At 41.8% G+C, this 21,871-nt stretch overlaps 1 protein-coding gene across 1 annotated transcript; it reads right to left on the bottom strand.

Moving 5' to 3' along the window:
- Nucleotides 1-10,927: 10,927 nt before the first annotated feature.
- Nucleotides 10,928-21,303, bottom strand: LOC135709195 (uncharacterized). Its single transcript, XM_065231418.1, has one exon. It carries the CDS (start codon nucleotides 21,266-21,268, stop codon nucleotides 11,147-11,149), a length of 10,122 nt encoding a protein of 3,373 aa, XP_065087490.1. The 5' UTR covers nucleotides 21,269-21,303; the 3' UTR covers nucleotides 10,928-11,146.
- Between the last annotated feature and the right edge of the window lie 568 nt (nucleotides 21,304-21,871).

The raw sequence follows: 21,871 nt of genomic DNA, 5'->3' as shown, positions 1-21,871 counted from the left end.
ATTTTGATGAAAATTTCAAAGGGAATTTAGAGAAAATTTTAGAATGAATTCTAGAAATAACAAGGTATGTAAGATACAAATTGCAATGGAATTTTTGAAAGTATTTTTTATAAAGTTTTGACTACAAAGCCAGGTAAATTGTTTAAGTTCAATGTAGAAATATTAGGTGGTTCTGTGTGAAATAACACGACGATTGTAAAGAGTATAAGACTACTTTCCGCCCCGGAACCACTGAGTTCCTGAAGGGAACCCTCTAAACCCCAAGCTGCTGGTCTTGACCAACGGCAGCTTTCAGGGATGGCACGCAAGACCTTTGTAGGTTCCGGGTATCAGGGCGTTTAGGCGTGGGAGACTTTTCGGACACGGGAGAACCTAACCAACAGACTGATGTTCAAACTTAAACGGTTGAATACCTGTTTATTAGATTTGACGGTACATTGCGGGCGGTGAGCGGCGATGGTGATAGTTCGGAGGGGACGCTGGTCCAGAGGACGCCGGTACAGTGCGGGCGGTGGGCGCCGATGGCAACGGTGCAGGAGAGACTTCGGGGTGAAGTGGAGATGAACGTGATGGCGGCCACTACATGGGCCGAGCCAATGGCCACGACCAGGGCGATCTCTTGGTGACGGCGAAGCTAGTAGGACTTCGCGGGGTACTCGGTGACGCAGTGACCAGTGGTATTTTTCGTCCGTAGTTCGGTAGCAACCCACACAAAGGCGGTGGCTCCGATCAAGGCGTGCTATTGTGGTGGCTGGCCGGTGGGAACGCCACTGGACAGGGCTTGGCACTAGTAATAGCCTAGACAATGGCGGCGGTGATGGAGGTTGACTGGTCGCCTGAGGCCAGATGTGGGCCGGATCCGCGGCAGCGTAGGTGCTCGTTAGCGCGATAGATGTTGCTTGGCGGAGCAGGCACGGAAGGTCATCCAACACCGCTTTTTCCAAGACCGTTCGCGGTAAGGCGAAGCCACGACGTCGAGGTGGCAGAAATTGGTCACTTAGACTCTTCCTCCGTAAACTACACGAACAAGGTTCACTCCGTGATCTCCTTTCTGTAGCTCGATCCCGACTGCCTTCGCACCGTTGTCGTTCTCTGCTCACGATCATGCGCTCACTGGCTCTCCCCTGAGAGAGTTTCCGCCCCAACTTCATTCAGGTTCAGTGGATTCCATCCACCCACCATTAGCACTCACACATTAGCTGTTCGGTCACTCTTCTGATCTCAGCCGCCCGCGCATTCAAACTTGTCGTTACAAATCGGAATAAATCAATTCCCTAATATAAACATTCCTTCTCTTTCGTGTTATTTAACTTTTAAGTCAGCAATGTTACCCGCCGGTAACTTGAGGATTACCAATTTTTGAATATTCTAAATAAATAAATTACGAAAAGAATGTAAAGAGAGTTCTTATGAGAACATCAAAGAACTTCCGAGTGTATTGAATTCTGGAGGAATGAGAAAAATAAATTCAAGTGAATTCTTATGAAAGTTCTAAGCGACATCCGTGAAAAATATCAAGGGTTTCAAAATTTCAATTAAATTTCAATTATTTTGTCATTTATATATTATTGAATGGAACAGCAAAAAAATCTGGTAGTTCTACGTCAACAACGCGGTCGTGTTTTGGCCACAACTCTTAACTTTTGCCCCCTTTCGATCCCGACATTGTTTGCAGATGCTCTGAGATATAAGATCTTAGGGGGGGGGGGGGGGAATTTTTTTGTGAAACAGTTTTGTTTCATCGCAGTTGAACACTTAGACAAGACAAAACTGAACTCTTTCCCTTTCCGGAAATACCCTTATTGTAGAGTATTTGATAGTTTTTCTTGAACCGATTGTTACCCTCTTGGATTACAAAATGGCGTCTGGCATCGATTTACAGCCTCTACACGTCGTCTCTTATCTGGAAATACCAATATTGAAGAGTATGTTACAGTTTTTCTTGAACCGATGGCCACCATATTGAGTTGAATTTCCTGAGGGAAGATGTTATGGAGGAATCTGGTTTTGATCATGGTTTGAACATGACCGCATTGTTGGGGGAAATGCTTAAGAGTATGAATGGTCAGGATGTAGTTTTCAATTCAGCTGCTGGCTTAATTTCTTTCAAGGAAGCACCTGTCTCTTTTGTTTTACCAGGAGGTCATTTATTGAGGTAATTCGATTGCAAAATGACGTCTGGAAACGCTTCCAAGCCTCTACACGTCGTCCCTTTTCCGAAACTGCCTATATTGTAGAGTATTTTACAGTTCTTCTTGAACCGATGCCCGCCATCTTGGAGTCCAAAGTGGCGTCTGGCATCAATTTACGGCCTCTATCCCCTATCCGGAAATACCCATATTGTAGGCTATCTGACAGTTTTTCTTGAACCGATGGCCACCATCTTGTGTTTCAAAATGACGTCTGGCATTGATTTTCGTCCTCTACACGTCGTCCTCTTTCCGAAAATGCCTATATTGAAGAGTATTTGACAGTTCTTCTTGAACCGATGGCTGCCATTTTGGATTTTAAAATGGCATCCGAAATTGATTTCTGGCCTCTACACTAGGGTGTCCCAAAATTGCACTATGTCTGGAAATCTGGAAGCTCAACCTCCAAATGATAGCTAAGGGTGTTACAAACAAACTTTTGTATGGCGGAAACTCTGGGAAATGTTGTTTAGAGGTCGCCCCGACGAGATTTTTGAAAAAAGTCCATTTTTCATAGCTATTATCCAATAAATATTGTTAGTTCTTTAAATTTCACTGAAATCTCACGCATGAGCTGGTGCGAAAGTCCGGCTTGATTCCAAATCTCCACAGCTTCGGTTGAAAGTTGTTGGGTTTCATGCTTGAATCGAAAGTACCTGTGACGGCCAACTCGGACGGGCAAATGCTTCCTCGCAATACCGGAGATGAGATCCGACTTGAGCTTGATTTTTGGTGATATGATTTTCTTTTTTGGTTCTTCTTGCTACGGCAATCAAATGGAAACTAATAAATTGTGTGATCCCTCTCCGCTCATTTATCCTCCTATTTAATTCTAGAAACTTCCAAACAAATGCTATCAAATGATTTGCAACAAAGTAGGTGATTTGTATTTATCGATTTCAATGATAGTTTGATTTGCTGGGTGGACATACTGCAAGTATTGGAATTCTGAACTTTTCTTTCCACAGTAAATCACGAATAACATTCTAACGGTTAAAAATGAGGTTAAATTATTTCCGGAAAAGTTTTTGATTTTAAAATTTCCCATATTTCTGTTGCATTTGATTGATAATAGCGCTATGTTTGATACCCACTTTTGATGATTGAATGCAGTGCTGTACAACAAAAATCATTTTAGAGAATTTGAAAAATTGTAACTAACAAATTGGACACAGAACATGCCGTAGCAATTTTCTCTCTTATAGTTTTGACCCTTGGTAATCTGCGAAAAATATAAAAGGGTGAGATTTCACTGAAATTTAAAGAACGAGTGCGAGAGTTCTGAAATAATATGACCACCATCCGAAAAGACTTGGTCACTTGAACCACTTTGCCAAAGACAGCAACTTTCTATTTTTTTTTTTTTATTATAGAGGTTTTGTAACCAAAGGATACAGTTTATATAGGAAATTCACATACACACTAGCGCTGCGTAGTGAGAGAGTTCTGAACTAATATGAACACCATACAAAAGGACATGATCACCTGAACAACTTTGCTGAAGACAGTAACCTTCTATATGGACATAAATATGAGGTAAAGCTATATACGAAGCTCATGCGCACACTAGTGCTGTGTAGTGAGAGAGTTCTGAACTAATATGGAGACCATCCAAAAGGTCTGGTCACTTGAAAAGCTTTGCTGAAGACAGTAACTTTCTGTATGGCCAGGATCACGAAAAATTCTATGTTGGACCTAAGATCCATATATACAGGGTGCGTGACGAATTTTTGCAGTAAATGGCATATTTGAGAAAAAATACACCAGTTAGTTATTCTAGCAATGAATTTTGTGCGATTTATTTTCTTTCGCAACATATGGAAGTTGAAAGTAAATTAATTCAAAAAAATTGCCTTCCCTTTCGACGACTGTAGTTAGACGCTTCCGGAAACTGCAGTATGCACGTTTTAAAATGTTTCGATCCATAGATGTCATCACTGCCTTGATTTTAGCTTTTTGCGACTTAAGTGTGGTGTGAGGGGTTCTATTGATATTGGTATCCCGTTGGACGACGCCCTATACAAAATAATCCAACGGGTTGATATCGGGACTGCTTGGGGGCCAAATTTCTTCCTCCCAAATTTACGAAATATTTTCCGTAAGCCATTTCTGTGCTTTATTAGCAGTATGAGCAGGAGCACCTGCTTATCACTTTCCCAAGCCTTTTTTAATATTATGCACTGTTCTTTCAGACACATTTACCGACCGAATTATTTCTTTCATGCATACTCCGGCGCGCAACAAAGCGACCACGGCTGACAGATTGCTCTCTTGTTTCGACATCTTTACGTTTACTCAACATTGTTTGTTTAAATCTTACACCTAACAGTATAAGCTATCCAGTGCTGCCAAATATATCTAAATCATGATGCACAAGCATGAGAAATTACTATTTGAAATTTACTGCAAAAATTCGTCACGCACAGACCGTTTGAAAAATTCATGTAGGGTAATTGATTCTGGTTGGACCTATCCAAAAACTGATGATGGTTGGACCTATTTTTTAATCGCTAGTTTTATTTTCAAAGATCACTTTACTATCATAAAAAACTCTTTTTCTTCAATTTGCATGGGTGTTTTATTGAAAAAACTTCAAAACAATTGAGTTTCAATGTGTTTTCAAAACAGTTCACTTTCCACGCATTAGCTCGTCATCATGCCTTACTTTCAAACATACAAAAAAGGAACATTTTTACATTTATTTTTATTTTCATGCAGTAAAATACTGCTCTAAGGTGTAAACAACTCGTTAGTACGTCATTTATCTATTGGTTTCACTAAAATGTTTGAATAATTGACGAAATTCGAATAGATAAATATGATCATGGTTGGACCTACGCATGATGATGGTTGGACCTATGTATTTCCTAAGACGGCCGCTAGGTGCGCTTCGGTTTGTCTACATCCTTCATGCGCAGCTGATTTGAAATTCGATTTCGTTTTGGCCGAGTGATCAGTTTCTTCGATTGAAAAAATGCTAAAGAAAAGAGTTATACGGTCGAAAATTTTCAAGAAGCTGTTCTTTTAGTAAGAAATAAATCACTTACCGTGTATCATGCACAGAAAAGGTACAATATTCCGAAAACGACACTTCACGCAAAAATTAAGGGAAGCCACGCAAGAAATATGGAAGGGAAATAGTGTTGAGTGTTGATTTGGAGAACCAGCTAGGGGATTGGGCTTGTAGGTGCGCTGCTTCTGACAGTCCTAAGACGACCAAAAAGATCTTGGAAGCTGCTAAAGACCTTGCGTCACTAGTTGGGCGTAAATTTAAAGGAGGAATTCCATCGTCAGGTTGGCTGAAAGGGTAACCACCGATTTCCGAACTACCACGAAAGCGCCGAAAGAATCTGTTAATATGAATTTACATCAAGCACTTCTCATGCACCATCTGAGTGTGAATTAACTTGAAATAAAATGTTAACAAACTAAAAATTGCTAACTGAAACTTATTTTCGAAAAAAAAAACTCCTAAGAGAAAAAAAACTATAAAACCGGAATTAAGTTCTGATATTCTGTCATTCCTCGGGAGCACCCAGAACATGCCCGGAAGTGGCCAATGTGGTCCAAGGCACTCAATTTTGTTATTGATCTTGTTATCGAATTTGGAAGTAATGTGAAGTGTCGCATGATAGGTTTTATTCCTTCCATGTCAAAATTAGGTCCATGTTCCATTTACCCTGGAACTTGTTCCGGCCATATCTCCGGAACCAGTTGACCGATTCCAAAAATATTCGATAGCTTTCAATGGGACCACAATACCTATAGTTTGACGTTAAAAAATTTCCAAATCAGGTGAATGATTTCCGAGAAAATGAGCCATGATGAGTAACTAATGCGTGGAAAGTGAACATTTTTTTAAACGAAGCTAAACTCAAATTTCTTGATTTTTTTTTAAATGACCAATTCATAAAAACTGTATAAAATGGTTTTTTCATGATACCAATAAGCTTTAAACAAAGTATTTGAACAAATATGGGCTAAACTAGCATTTGCAAAAATAGGTCCAACCATCATCATTTTTTAGGTTCAACCAAGATCAGTATAGGTCCAACCAACATCATAATTCTTTGCTGAATAAAAACGTTTTATAAAATCATTTGTTCATAATATTTAACTTTTTATGTTATTATTAAAAACAAGAAAGGTAGATCTTTCCCCTAATCACGCATTTTTCATAATTATATGTTGAATTCATAAAAAAAATAATACGACATGAATGTTGGTGTCGTGTGAAACCGGCCTAAATAAGTCCAACCATCATCAGTTACCCTGAATTTCTGCGAGATATAGCGCACATAAAATTAACGCTAGATTCGGCGTGAAATTTCACGATATTTCGTGTAAATTTAAGCGCAATATCGCATAAATTAGCAATATTGTATGCAAGCTTGTAAAAGATTTCGCTGTTTATACCAAGTTTAGCTCAAAATTAAGCGAAGAGAGATTTTACGCGATAGTTAAAATTCAGATTTTTTTCTGTGTAGCGCCCGTCATAAGTAACATAAAAGTGAAACGCCTCTAGCGGCGTAGTTCCAAATTAAACCTGAATCCAATGACACAGGCTTGTTGGTCTATACCAGAACAAAATCTTTGTCCAAGACAGTATAGCTTTATATACTGAAACAAATGAAATAATCCATCACAGCCCCCATTAGTGACAATCCCATAAGCTGTGGGTATCGTTATTCGCGGTTCCTTATTCACGCCCCGTTAGCCCGGCAATAAGGATTTCTGGTTGTATTTTGATTGGATTGTACAGCATGGAAATGGAAGGAAACTGAAAGCGACGGTAGACTTGACTGGAACAACCTAGCAATGCAGGTTTCACCCATACCTAGGGTAACCATATGGTATCCTAAAGGAGGACATGTCCTCCTTTTTCAATAATTTTTCTACATCCTCCTTTTGCCCGAAAATGTCCTCCTTTTTAAACCTTGCATTTTTTCCAGTAAAATATTCATAAAATTGTTTTCAAAGAGCGTTGTTTGTAGAGCTTATTTATTTAAATATGTCGCAACCCCATCTTATCTGGCAAATGCCATTGGATGGTGGGACAAGAAGTATACTACAGCTGTCAACCCCCCATACATTTAGGCTGCGGTTCATTTGGTGAATTTTTATATATAATATTTGATAGATGGAACATTTTCAATTAAAGCTGCTATTCTACCCGAGGGGGACGACTCTATCTACGATGCAGGAAAAATTGTGTTTTGCTGTGGCTAGCTGTGCACACGCTTAGTAGATAAAAAGAAGATTGATGACAAATCTGAAGATTTCCTACAAAAAGATGAAGCGCGATGCAAGTAGATGCGAAAATTGAAAGAAATTTTTTCGAAGATTGATTCACTAGTGTGAGATTTTTTGAATATCTAGAATTGAGATTTAGATGTGTCGCCCCCTCGATTCTACCAGACTTATTTCAGACAAACCAGGAATAATTTTGGCAAACAATTTCTCGAAAATCGGACAACAACAGAGGGATTTTCGAACATTATAGTGGGGGAATACCCCTCACCATCCCTCTCCAACGGGAGAGTTTGGTAATGAAAGATGATCAAACCGATTTGTACCTTCATTAATAAAAGTTGTCCTTGCTCGCTTTCTACTCTCTGCCGTATTCTAACGGAACTATCAACTCCTCATCTATCGTATAAAAAATACCACTCTAGTCTGTTATTTGAAATTAGCATCTTCAACTATTATATTTTATTTTACTAAAATTTGATACTTCGAAAATAAATTATAATGTTCGAAAATCGTGTGCTTTTCAAGAAGGTGTTTGTCAACATTGATTCCTGGTCTGATACAATAGCAGGTTTATTTGAAAATTTCCTATCTGTCAAATTTAAGTTAAAATTGAACCAAATTGAACACAGCCACACAGATTGAATCCATCATTTGTTTGATTTTAACATTCTGGTTCTTTGAGATTTTGGGTATTTCAAGCATAACTATTCAAGGCAACGTATCTGATTTTGTAAACAATCACTTCAATCGACGATTTGTAGTAACTGCAAGCTCACTAGCTAGTAGGCGAAAGTTTCCCCTACCTGATGATGGTGTTTGTTTGCGTGAGTGAGTTAACAGTTAAGACAAATCGTCGATTGAAGAGATTGTTTACAGAAGCAGATGCGTCGATTTGAATAGTTACGCTTGATTTGTGTTGGCCGCTGCCATACTGAGACCGAAGAGGCACGCGAAGTGGGAAATCGAATGTAAGGAATAATATCAATAATAGGAACTCTTTTGTATAGAACGATAAGCGCGCCTCTTCGCTTCCACTATGGCAGCGGCCTTAAAGTCCTATGCTGAATCAATGGTAACATTAACAGGTTGCTTAGATGTTCCATGTTGGTATCAATCACCGATGACATGTATCCTGATATTTGCACACGATAAAAGTTGGGATGGTTTTAAGGTTGTAAAGCTGTAGTTTTCATGCAAATCAGCTTGACTAGATCATTTCCAAGTATCAAAATTGAATTATGAAGGCTAGTTTGATGCATTTTTCAGAAGTATAACGAGAAGATGCATTGAATTGGTTTTGAAAAAGTTATGAGCAATCTCAATTGAACCTTTCCAATTCATGAATTTTGTGATAGCGCACATATTATTAAAACGTTTGATAAATGCTCATTGTCCTCATTTAATGTAAAGAAAAGGAATCATTGTCCTCCTTAGTCTCCAAACCTCAAATGAAATGTCCTCCTTTTCAAGTTTTTGATATGGTAACCCTACCCATACCCCAAATTGGCAGTAGGTGCCTGTCCAGCAGATGAAGTGGACACACTTTCAGCTCATCAATTCAATGGATCTTCGATCACCGGTCATCGGTGAACAATCATTGATCACATCCCCACCGATGCTAGCCGCATCGGTGCTTGTTCACCTTCCCTCTCATGCTATTTCTAGGGTCCGAACTAACGGAAAACATACCCACCGCCTCTGGAGCAATCTTCAATGTTTTCTCGACAACAGGTACCGCTTTATCGCTATCGAACAAAAGGTTCACTGGTTCACCTTTTCCTTCGAGAACTCCACCATTAGTATGACGATTCGGCTCAGCTGAATACACTAATAAGCAACACACTATTCTCGATGAATCGGAGCACTCAGTAGGAATAAGTTTGACAACAACCTTATAATGACAGCTGCAGTATGTGATCCAAGTTCAAGATTGCTGAAACGAAAATCACAATTCAGGGGAAACATGTCAGAAGGGTATAACTCGAAACGTAAGCAATGACTTTGAACGTCGATTTCTCTTGAATTACCACACATCCACGGAATCTGATTACACTAGCTCATAGAACAAACATTTCTCTGTCAGATGATTTAATTAGTTTGAGTGAGTATGTAGTCATTCGTAAGAAACCAACGATCCAAGTCATTGTTTACGTTTCGAGTTAGACCCTTCTGTCATGTTTCCCCTGAATTATGGGTTCGTGGTATCAGGAAATCACGATTTTATTTTGCATTTTGCTTAGCGTTACGAAATCGCTAGTCGCACTGAACTAAGTTAACGGATTTGAGATTATATTCATGAAAATTCGATTTACTCCTTTATGGGAACAAGATAATGAATTCGAAAGAACTACCCAACAAACAATTTGAGTTGATTAACAGCTGAATAAGCAATTTTTTAGCTAAAGAAGCCAATTTTTGCCTTGATAAGCTCTTATTAAACATTCAATGTTTGTTGGGTAGTAGTTTAGCGTATCGTGATTTTTTGTTCACGAATATCGGAACGGATTGTTTTGCGTGTTTATTCACGAGAAATCGACGTTGAAAGTCGTTGTTTACATTTGACACATCGGTCATTTTCACATGTTGCTCTTGTTTCTTGTTTCCTCCATCATACCTCAGAACAAAATCGATAAAGTTGAGTGTTGTGGACTGGACTGTGGAGTATACGTTCATGTGCAAACGTTGGAAAAAGTAGTGCATAATGTTGTCCGCCATGGTCAGTAATTTATAGTCTAATTTTTCACAATACTGAGTAAAATTTTACTCAATTGTGAGTTTTTTTCGATAGCCTTGTTGATATTGAACTGTCAACTGCTAAGCGCTCAATTTACAGTGAGTGTACCAGTCAGCTTTCGTGTCACTAGTGGCGGTAGTGTGGATAATTTTAGAGTGGATCATATTGTTAATTTAAATATTTGGTTTAATTGTTATCTGTTTTCGAAGGTCAAATGGATCAGTAATCTTTTCAAATTTTTTACCATGGACCGCTGTAATCTGAACGAAACTTTGTGCATATTAACAGGCATCAATTTAAATTTGAACTGCTAGTAACCCTACGACCATCAGAATAGCGAGTTTCTGGTAGCATTATTTGCTGTTTTGTTTTGATACTGCGTTCCGTTTCGCATCGTTCCATTTTGCTTTACTCTACACGTTCATTCATTTTTACTCTTCTCTTACCCCAAAAGGCTTAGGCTCTGATCATGTATACCTTCGGAAGGGAAGTAAAGTCGTAGGTAGGGTCCAAGTGTGGGAGCTGCCTCCCTGGCGTTTGTAGCATTGGTGCTCAGCACAGAAAACAAGATCGACGGAAAACAAATCAAAGAAAAAAACTCTCAGTATAACTTCCGAACTGTTCCTCAGCTATTTCTGCTTCAGAAAAGTTCCCAAAAGATCAGTGGGAAAGCAATGTGTCATCGATTAAGAAATAATACACAGTCCGACGAAGATTTTAATTTTTAATCTTCGGTTCGAAATTTGTTATTGCAATGCCATTCACTCCTTGGCTCATACGACACTCGATAGTAAAACTATTATTTTTTTTCACACAGATTAGATATTGGGATTATCAAGTTAACATTTAAAAGCACGGCACGGTTCAATCAGATTCTCGGTCAATACACTAGTCTGTAATCTTTCCTGTTTTAATATTGTACTATTTCCTAATCAAGTCTATCAATTATGCTTAACGTACAACTTACACCTTATTTCAATAGTTGAATTGCTGGTCGTGATGCCAAACCATTGATTGATGAGATCAACTTGGTAGCTGAATTGAAAACTACATCCTGACCATACATACTCTTTAGCATTTCTCCTAACAATGCGGTCATGTTCAAACCATGATCAAAACCAGATTCTTCCATAACATCTTCCCTCAGGGAACTCAACCTCTCTTGTAGCAATTCAAAGTCCTCATCAGTTGAGTTCTTGCTTCGTACAAACTCCCCAATGTCGTCTTCCAAATCGCTCACAATAGGCTCAGCCCATTTCACTTCGGATGGTTTCTTGCCCACCATCGCATCCTTCAGAGCAAGCAATTTGCATTCCAATTGCTTTTTGCAACGATCCATCCGATGTCTCATCGGAGAAGCTCGTTCTCTACACTCCCCGATAAACACATTCTTCAGGAAGCTGAACCCTGCCGTCACGTTCCGAACTGCAGCCGGAGTGATTCTAGCGAGCATCAACCACCCATCCACCAAATCAAACACCCTAAGGCTCTGAACAGGCGTGTAGACAAAGGTCGTCTGTTGCCCATCGCATACGATCGAAGGTCGATCATGCCACGTCAGTGGCAGACATTTGCTGAACGAATCTTGTCCGAATAACTCAGGTTCGAATGCCGGGAGTTTGGAGAAGACATTCACCGTGGATTCACGTTGGGGACAAATTATTTGATTGCCTTCGACATTCGGAGAATAGCACAGCTTTTGAAACGACCTGCTAGGCAGATTATCATACTTCTTTGCGATGCCGATTGATCGATCCGAATCAAAGACCTGTTGATTCTCCGTGTGGATGAAGTAATAATTGAACAAATCCGATACATCGCTGAAGAGATCGTTAAAAAAACTCGAAACACCGGGTCCGGCCGCAGAGCTTGCCATCGAAGCGAACCGCTTCCGCCGGACCGGTTTCGTCAGAGTCCCATTGGGATGATTACCGAAAAATGCTTTGTATCGATCAGACATCAAATACCCCAAAGTTGGAATGGCTAGAAACGAATAACCGATTCGATAATACGGCATATAGAACTGCTTTGTCATCCCGAATGTCTTCTGGGGAATCCTTGCCATATCGGTCTTGGAGTAGCATTTAAGAATCTCCTTGCTTACTTTTTGACCATTTCTGTACCAGGTTACAATGATATCATCCTTAACGAACTTACACGTAAAGGACTTCTTCGGAATATTGATCTTGTACCAAGGCATCTTCATTTTAGCAGGTTTTACAATGGTGTGAACCTTGGCAGCACCGTGCTTCGCAGTTGCACCAGCGCCCATGAAGATGGTCGATGCACCTTCTACCATGCCGAACCACGTGCGTGGACTCTTCCAGTCCCATTCGGACATACGAAATTTGAAGTTGTTCGACATGGCTCCACCTACGTACACGAACAGCAGAAAACCACTCACCATCAACAAGGCGTAGAATGCCTTCGTACTTGCTGAAACTAGCGAGAGAAAGCTTCGAGAAATTCCAACAAAACCTGAGGGAAAGCTTACCGCTATGGACGCTCCCGAGAGAAGTCCATTCCACACGGCCGGTGACGTCCAATCCCATTTGGCCGGGTTCCATTCGTTGGAAGCAGCAGCAGCTCCAAGGAAAGCACCGGCCACCGAAATGGCTCCCGTGGCTAACGCACCTGCAATCATGGAACCACCAAACATTCCCGTGAAGAAGGTAAAGCTGTGTACCCCTCCGTACACGGCGAATGCTCCCATGATTGCACCGGCGAACAGACCTATCCAAGTCTTCTTATCATTCCAAGCCCACTTGGCCGGGTTCCAACTGTTGTTGGCTGAAGCTGCGCCCAGATAAGCACCAATTAGCGCACCAATCACCATCGCGATCAAAGTGATAGCGATTTGACCGTCCGGATCGATCTGCGAGACGGGTGAGTTACCAGCGTATTTGTACGGACTAGCGTACTGTTCCATGGGGTCCATCTGGAAGAAACGACCTATATCCGGATCGTATATTCGGGCATGGTAGTTGTAGAGGCCAGTTTCTTCGTCAAACTCTTGTCCGGTGTAACGGAAGGAAATGTGAGCCTCCGGGTTGGATCCGTACTTGCGAATCATTTGCCCGTACGGAAGGTAGTCATAGGCAGCAACTACTTTGCCATTGTGGATGACGAGCCTTGTGGAGCCTTCGTGATCGAGAAGGACGTTGTAGTACTTGTTGTTGCGGAAGAACCCGAGAAGACCCAGCGGACCGTGAATGTAAGCAGTGACCGTACTGATGGGCTTGCTCGGCTCCTTCGGGTTGGGATACTCCTGTTTGTATTCCACCAAAACGTTTCCTTTGTTGTCCCGGACGTAGTAGAGCTCCGAGATTACTTCATTGTTCTTGTTGCGAACGCGCTTCACAGTTCGTTCACCCCGGAAATCGTAGCCAAATTCCAGCACCAAAGATTTGTTGGCCAACTCAATGCGGGAGACTCGCTGTGTCAGTGGATCGTATTCGATCTTTTCGATGTTCTTGTGAAGTGCTTTGACCACGTTGCCTTCGCTGTCATGTACGATCACTCGATCATGCTTGCCTTCCTTGATTGTATCGATTTGATTCTTTCTTGGTTTGTACTTCAGCTCGAAGCGTTTGAATCCTGTATAGAACACACCATGGTTGCCATTTGGATCGATGGAGAATGACTCCACGTCTCCGGGGGAGTTTCCCAGAACGGTTGCAAGACTTCTCTTCAGAATCTGCAAAACATTTTGTTGCAATGGATTTTCAAGTTTCTTGAATATCGCTTTGAGATCCGTTTTTTCGAAAATCGGCTGAAAATCTCTCTTGCATTTCGCTTCCTCTAACTTATCACCATTCGTCCAAGCAGAACAAATTGATGGATCACTATCCTTGCCTTCCAGTATGGCATTCAGTTTCTGTCTATGAATCACTGATCCTATGGATCCACTTGGCAGCTGGTGAGATCCTTCAAAGAGCGCTCTGGTGCCTTCAATCTTCCTGATGCCTTTGTTGAGCTCGCTCCAGAAATTATCCAAATCCTGTGTTGTTCGGAATCCAGCCTTTGATAGTGCGGCTTTTGACAAAGGAGGATCCAGGTTGTCCTTCTCCTGCCCAACGAAACTCTTGGCAGAAACTAGTTCTCCATGACTTCCGTAGTCATACGCATGTCCGTAGTGTTCTGGGTAGCCCTTTTCCAGCAGCATTTCCGACATGTGTTTCCAATTAGGTGCCGTTGCGCATTTCCACGGTACTCTTGTTTCCAAATCCGGATAAAACGTCTTCACGGGCCGGCCCTTTGTATCGATGTAACCCAAATCGAACAAGGCGTCAAAACAAGCCTCTGCAACGTTGAAGTTGATCGTATTCGAAGCAAATGCTCTGGCCGTCAGAGGAATCAAGTTCTGGTCGCACTTATCATGCCAACTGGCTTTGAACTCGGTTCGTAGAATGCTGCCATCTCCGGTTGGTTCACATCCATAGCCTTTCTCCGTGTAGTACAACTTCTCTGTGAGGAAATCATTCTCAATCGCCATTAGGTAACCAGGGACACCATATTTATAGCTTTGGTTGAAGTTCTTGGTGCCAAATTGATGAGCGATCCGAGTCACTTTTCCTTCAGCGTCATGCTCGATTGCTGCTATGGATTGAAATTCGACCTGGTCTTTCGATATTTCATGCACTCTGGACACTTCAATGATTTCTCCTCTCAGGTTATGCTTGTATTTTAATACCAACTGTTGTCCATCCACCGTATAAGGATACCGTAACCCATCAACCTTGCCATTCTCCTGAAGGTATTCCAGAGATAACGAATCATTCGTGGCTGGACTGACGTATCTCTTGCGAATCACGTTGCCATCATCATCGAAGTACAGCACTTCGCTAAACGTGACATCCTTGTTCTTCTTTACCGTTCTCTGGATTCGTCCACGCAGTGATGGGTCCGGTTCCGTTTCGCCATAGTCGAAGTAAACTGCTTGTTCGTGGTTTGGAATTGCGTCATGACTCTTTGTGGTTTCTCGCACCTGTTTTTCCATGTCTGAACTAGCCAGCACCTGTCCAGCTTCGCATACTCTCCCGAAGACGTTGTACAGGAAGTACACGATCTTGTCTACCTTACTGTTTTCTCCGTAGTGCAGCTGATAGCGAAGTTGTTTGTATTCGTTGTAGATGAAATCAACTCGGCCTCCATCCGGTGTTACCTTGGATGTGATCAGCTCTCCGGTTTCGTCGTACGTTGAGCTCACTGCCCATGGCGACTGGACTACTGTCTTTTCCGGTTGAAATCCTTGATGGGTGCCTTTTAGTTGTTCATTATAGTAGCTTGGTGGAAGCATCTGAATCTGATTGCCGTGATCGTCGTAGACGTACGTAGTCAGAATGTTGTTGTAGTCTTTGACCTGGGTGTACTCGGCGACCTTCCTGTTTCTACGATTGTAAACAATAACGATCTTCCTTCCAATCGGTTTGTTCTGCTGCTCCTGATGGTAACCTTCATCCTTTGGATAGAATCGCTGAATGAATGGCAAGTCGGAAGCGATAGAATATTCGAGTGACATGTTTCCGTGAATCGAATATTGCAGTCCGGGTTGACCAACTTTGTTTCGGACTTCCAAAGGATTCGAGAAGTATTGAGTTTGCGAGTACGGGTACCCATCGTACATTTTGTTGGCCGTAGATACGAAACCTTTCATTGGTCCAGATTTGAGGAAATAATCCGGACTGACAGAGTTGTCATTCGTAACAAAGCCTTCGTGGTACTGAAGTGCTTTGAAGCCATTTGTACCTTCACCTTCGAGAGATTTCTGTGTCCAAACGGTTTCAGCGATTTTTCGTCCAACTGTATCGTACATCATCTGGCGGATTAGAATGTTGCTCGAGTCAAGCAATAGGATCTCTTGTATTGGCTTGGAATCGCGGTTCATGTAGGACACCTGAATCTCTGCGTCCTCCATGATGATTAAGTCTTTGACTTCAACAGATCCCGTAGCTTGTAAGGAGATTGTTTCATTGCTGAACTTTGCGCTGCTCTCGGAGGTTTCCATGCCAAGATGCCCGTTCACCCAAATACTGGTAAACGTTGGTGTAACAAAGACAATGATCTCAGCGCTGCTTGGACTGGAATAGGAAGCTCCTTTATACTGAACGGCATTAGCTTTGATTGTAACTTGAACTTTCCCAATCATGATCGATAACTGCGCATTGTTGGCCAAACTGTACACCAATCGAACGCAAATTGATTCTGCAGAAATTGGATAGCCGAAGGTCATTTTGCCTTGCAAAGCAATGCTGTACGGTTCTACGGTCGAACCCCCCGTAAATTGCCATCGCTTTTCCACAGTATACGGAGAAAATGACTCCAACCAGCTCCTCTTGGCCTGAATTTGCACTCTAGAGCTGTTGCCTCCCTCCTGCTTGCTTGTGGATTTCTTGTTCCCAATTCGCTTGGAATAGCTCGCTATATATTTGATGTTTCCATTTTCATCAACCTCGGCAACTCGCCGGTTATACACATCATACAGCCTTCGCGAAATGTACCCATTGTTTTGAATCTGAGCAGTTCGCTGACCAATGTGCGAATCATAGACGTTCGCTTCCAGGTTGAAGTTCATCGGGGAAATTCTAACGTGATCCACGTGAATGGTATTAGCTCCGGTCGGTTTGACGACTACTTTCAGTGTGACCCTTTTCACTGAATTGCTTCCAGTAACTTCGATGGAAGTCGTCGCAGCTTCAACCTGGATCCATTCGTCGATACTTTGCTTGATGGCGCCTTTGATTTGTCGGTTGTCTACGTAGATTGAAATCATGTCCGTAGGACTACCGACGACCAGCTCCTGTGTCGTTCGTATCCAGGCACTGGCAATGAAGATATCGTAGTATGGCATGTTGGGAAGCTCTCTGGACAATTCTTCTCCGTTATTCAGAAGTAAGAAGTTTCTACCAGTTGCAGAGAACTCATTTCGGCGAATGCTGCCTGAATCGGATAAGGGTTTTCGATTGACGGTCCATCCGTTAGTGTCTTCGTAGTCTTCGAATCCGATGAAGTGAACTAGGTTCTGGCTGACGCTGTATGGAGTAACCTTCAAAATTGGATGCTTGCCGCTTTTGTCGGTGACAGTCTGCTCCTCGTCAAGCTGTGAACGATCTCGTTGCTTATTCTCTTCCTCCTTCATTTCGTTCATGCGTTTGACGTATTCCGGATCGAACACTTGATCGTCGGCCGTCATGACTTGCACTACCTGTTCATTGGCCTGAAGGTTGCTATTTTCTTTGTAATAGCCAGTGACTTTCTTGTCCCCACCTGGAATGACCACTGTCGTCTTGAAGGCAATCTCATTCATGGACACCACAGGGTTGGAGTACTCGTATTTGATCTGGTAATCGTCGTACGGTGTCGATAGTTTCTCGGCCGAAATGACCTGTGTGGAAGCGCTGTTTTTCTTGTTCAAGCTTTTCAACGGTCTCACGATGGTCTTTTTGTCGCTGATGCGAGTAGTCACCAAAACTGAATGGCTGGTTGATCCATGAAGTATTTCTCCCTTGTAGTCTACCGGATCTTCCCAACCACGACTGTTAATCTTGAGCGGCAGAACTTTGATGTCGTTGCGCTTCTGCGTCACAAGGTAGTACGGATACTTGATCGACAAGTTCTGTGCGGTATTGATGTCCAAACTTACGCAGTTTTCCGATTTTTGCTGCTCAGTTTTGGTACAAAACTTTATATCCCCGGCTTCAGAGACCTTGTTGATGTTGGAGGACGTACCAAGTGGAATCCGGAATTTCGTCAATTTCAAAGTGTCGCGGTCCAAAGGTTTGGTTTCGAATTTTCCGTTATTGTGTATGATCTGATGATTGTTAAGGATGATCCCGTCGTGGTTGACCTGCATCATGTACTTCTCGAAGTCCAAGGGGATTTTCATGCGCCGTTCGTATTGCTCGATGAGCTGCTGGTTTTCCGTTGAAGGTTTAGTTGGTTTGTTATTCTTATCTGTAGCTCCAGTGAACTTCAGCTTGTACTTGTCGCTCTCTTTCTTGAACTGAAATTGATACTTGTCCAGTTGGCTGGTATCCTTTGTTTTGTATTCATCAAACACGTCTAATGTAAGGTTGAATTTAGTGATGTCTTCACCCTCCATGTCAATCGAAGATCTGCTTGAGACGGTGTAGTCTCCTTTCAACAGATAGAGAAGCAGCTTGATGGAAGTTTTTCCTAGATGGCTCAACTTGACCGTTCTCAGTGCAACCAAATTGTTATAGAGAACCAGGCCATTGCTGCACAGTAGCTCCTTGAGATCTCGTTTGTAATCATCTACTTCTTTCTTAGAGCCTTCAACGTCTTCCTTGTAGGTCCCTTGAACATCTATGTACTGGTAGAATGAGTCAATGTCCAATACGCTGGCTTTGCTATTTGCATCACTGAGAGTTGTCTGCTTCGGAGATCCTGAAGCATCCCATCGTATCATCATGAGGTCATCTTTCCAATAGATGGCTCCTCTATTGATCATGGAAAGAGCAGAAGTTTCGCCAATATCCTGTGAAGCGTAACTCCATTCGTGACTTCCCGCTTTATGGTACTCGAAGTGAACTTTGTTCGAGTGATAGTAAACGAACGAGTCCTCCTGAAAATCATACTTGCAGTTTTTATCATTAGTCACCCTTGAATTTTGGTTGGCATTGTCAATTCTCCACCTGTCTCCATCGTGTTTGACGAAAATGTGTATTTTTGAATGGATATCTTCTTTTTTTACTAATTCTTTTTTACTATTCTTTACAAAATTTGCTTCTTTGTAGCTTACCACCACCGCGAAATAGTTTCGCATCATGATTGGACTGAAGGATTTGATCTTGAACCCTCGGTAGCTTTCTATACGCAAGGTTTCATCTTTGACGAAATCATTTTTGCCTGATGTATCCTTCAAATTCACGATGAGGTTTGTTTCACCTGCCTGCTTCGTAATTTGCAGTGAATATTCGTTTCCTGTGTACAAATCGGCCATTTTGTCTATCTCCTGTATGAATTGATCGGTTTGGATGGCCTGTTTTGTATATTGAAAGTCTAGAACTGCCTTCGATGGCAACTGAATTTGTGCCACTCTTGGCTTCAACTGATCTTCTCTGTTATATTCGAATCTTAAAACAGGATCTGAATCGCCTTCTTGACTTATGCTTTCTAAGTAATGCAAATAACCAATTGTGGTGCTCGTTATTTTCAGTGATTGAGAAATGCTTACAGTTTCTATTTCTACCTTTTCCAATAACTTATTGTTGATAAATGAATGTTCCTTCACCAAACTCGAATCTGGTTGCTTATCTACCACCTTGATTGATTTATAGCTGAATTTAATATTAGTTTTATCCCCATCACTTATGCTAGCCAGGTGCATCGTATTTGTGTTTGTGTCGAGTGCAGTGTAAGAATACTTAATTTTAACGTCTTTGAAGGCAACGCTGCTTATTTCTACCAAATTCCATTGGATGGCATGACTTTTGGTCTGATCAAACTTTGCAGACGGTCCGTACCAATCATTCCAACCTGGAACACTTACCACGCCTTGATTTTTGTTGCCATACACGTACCGGATCTTACCATCGTTGGCCTCCCACCTCTCATCCTGCACCGAGTACTCAAACATCACATTTTTGTGACCAGCTATGTAGAATGCTATCTTCCCTCCAGCTGAGGGCTTCATCCAATCCCTCTCCAGCTTTACCTTCGTCTGATCCTTCACCAGAAAGTACTCATGCTTATCTGCAAACACCGTATTCCCATGATCCAGCACGATACAATCCTTGCCCAAGGTCCAGTGTCTACCCAAAACGCTCATATCTTCACTCTCCGATTCACCGTAGTACACCATCAGCTTGATCGGAAGTCCCATGCGATCTTGCAGGTCGATCAATGGGAAAGAAAACTGCACCTTTCCGGACAGTTTATCGACGATGTTCTTGAAGCTGGACTCGTCCAGACTATCCCGAAGCCAACGGGTAGATTTGCTGGAATTGCCACTACGCACAGTGATCTTTGAGCTTTTCGTTGCCTTCATGCGTTCCTGTGGTTCTTTGGGGATTGAGTCTTGATTCAATTTGGGTTCAGCAAATTCTTCAACTTCCAATGTGATCACAGACAATTCACCGTTGTAGTACCCTAGAACCTTAATTTGGTTGCCGTTTTTCGTAGCACCTCCTGCCACCAAAGCGTGTTTGACCTCTTCTGATCCTTCAATCACATAGTTCTTGCACTTATCAGAAATCGGAAAGTATTCGATGCCCTTGGGACCGGTTCCAATTAATGCTTCCTGATCGTCACCAATTTTCATCAAAGAGACCGATTCAACAAATTGCTGGCTCCATCCACCAAGCGTTGAGAAATACGGACAGAAGTATTTGAACTTTGTTGAACTCTTTTCTCCCACATACACGTTCAATCCTTGAGGAGAAATGTGCAAAATCTCGCCTTTTTTAGTGAGCAAGATCTTCCCAGCGTTCGAAGCCACCGTCAACTCAATTTTCTGCGATTTATCCAGACCTTTCTCATTCAACTTATACATCACCGAATTTTCACCGTTATTCACTGCAACATACATCACTGATCCATCCTGCTGCTCTATAGGAAGAATTCTCCCTGCCACCGATCTTATTTCACTCCCCGACTTCAGTGATAATTTCCCACCACCTGCGTTGATCTCATACGAATGCAGCTCCTTGAAGTCATCCAATGCTACCGCAAATTCCTTTCCTCCACTTTTGATCAGCAAAATCGACGAATTGGCATTCTGATAGCTTTCTTCATCCAAATCTTCACCACCATTGAAGCTCACAATCTTCACCGGATCTGCTTCCGACACAGCCAATCCCTCTCCTTGAACGATCAACACCATCGCCTTACCCGCAACGGTCTGGGTAACCGTCCATGGACGCCGGGGGTGGTTCAGAGCCGTATCGAAAACGGTCACGTTCCAAGTCATTCCGGCCGGCGATGGATCATGCTTGGACAGTTCCCGACCGTACTTGAAGTAGATGGGACCACTCGAAAAGTCCTCCGTCTGCAGTGCTTTGATGCGGACTTCCTTCCCGGCGGGGAATCCTAGAAGCTGACTGTACTTTTTCACTTCTTTGATGCGAAGCATTTTACTTATACGGGATTATCAGGTGAGGTTTAACAGCAACAGAGATTTATGGCTGATGCAATACAATGGGGAGCGGTGGTTTATATAGTATTCTATAGAGAATTGTACAGCTGAGTAAACTAGTCTTGATCAATATTGATAAACGTTTTATTGATGAGTGTAGTGGATCAGTGATTTCAGCCCAACGATGAGTAAGAGTGATGGTTTTACACATTTTTGCCATTAGAGTTAAGTTCTACGATTTACTATTTTTTTTTTATTTAAATGATTCTGGTATCCATATTGTACATTCATGTTTTCTTAATTTTTAATAAGCTTTCAAATTTTCAGAAGTTAAAAAATCATAAAAATGTCACAACTTTGTTTCAGACGTCATTTCGATTAGATGAGCCGTTTTCGAGCTACGATTTATTGAAAAATATCAAAGACGCCATTTTGAAAAATGAATCTTTAGTCAATATGGTTGAATTCTGGCAGAAAATTGGTCCATTGCCCCTAGTGAGAAATTATGCGTAGTCCATGGAATTTTGAGAGGGAAAATTAAAATCATAAACTTGTATGATCATGATTCAAGTCGAATAACTAATTTTCATCATCCTTTCA

Source organism: Ochlerotatus camptorhynchus, unplaced genomic scaffold (genome assembly GCF_037179485.1).
Source record: "Ochlerotatus camptorhynchus isolate MF236.1 unplaced genomic scaffold, CSIRO-AGI_Acam_v1.1 ptg000357l, whole genome shotgun sequence".
Classification (NCBI taxonomy): domain Eukaryota; kingdom Metazoa; phylum Arthropoda; class Insecta; order Diptera; family Culicidae; genus Ochlerotatus; species Ochlerotatus camptorhynchus.
The sequence above is the reverse complement of the archived record's forward strand: the minus strand, read 5'-3'. Positions and strand labels throughout refer to the sequence as shown.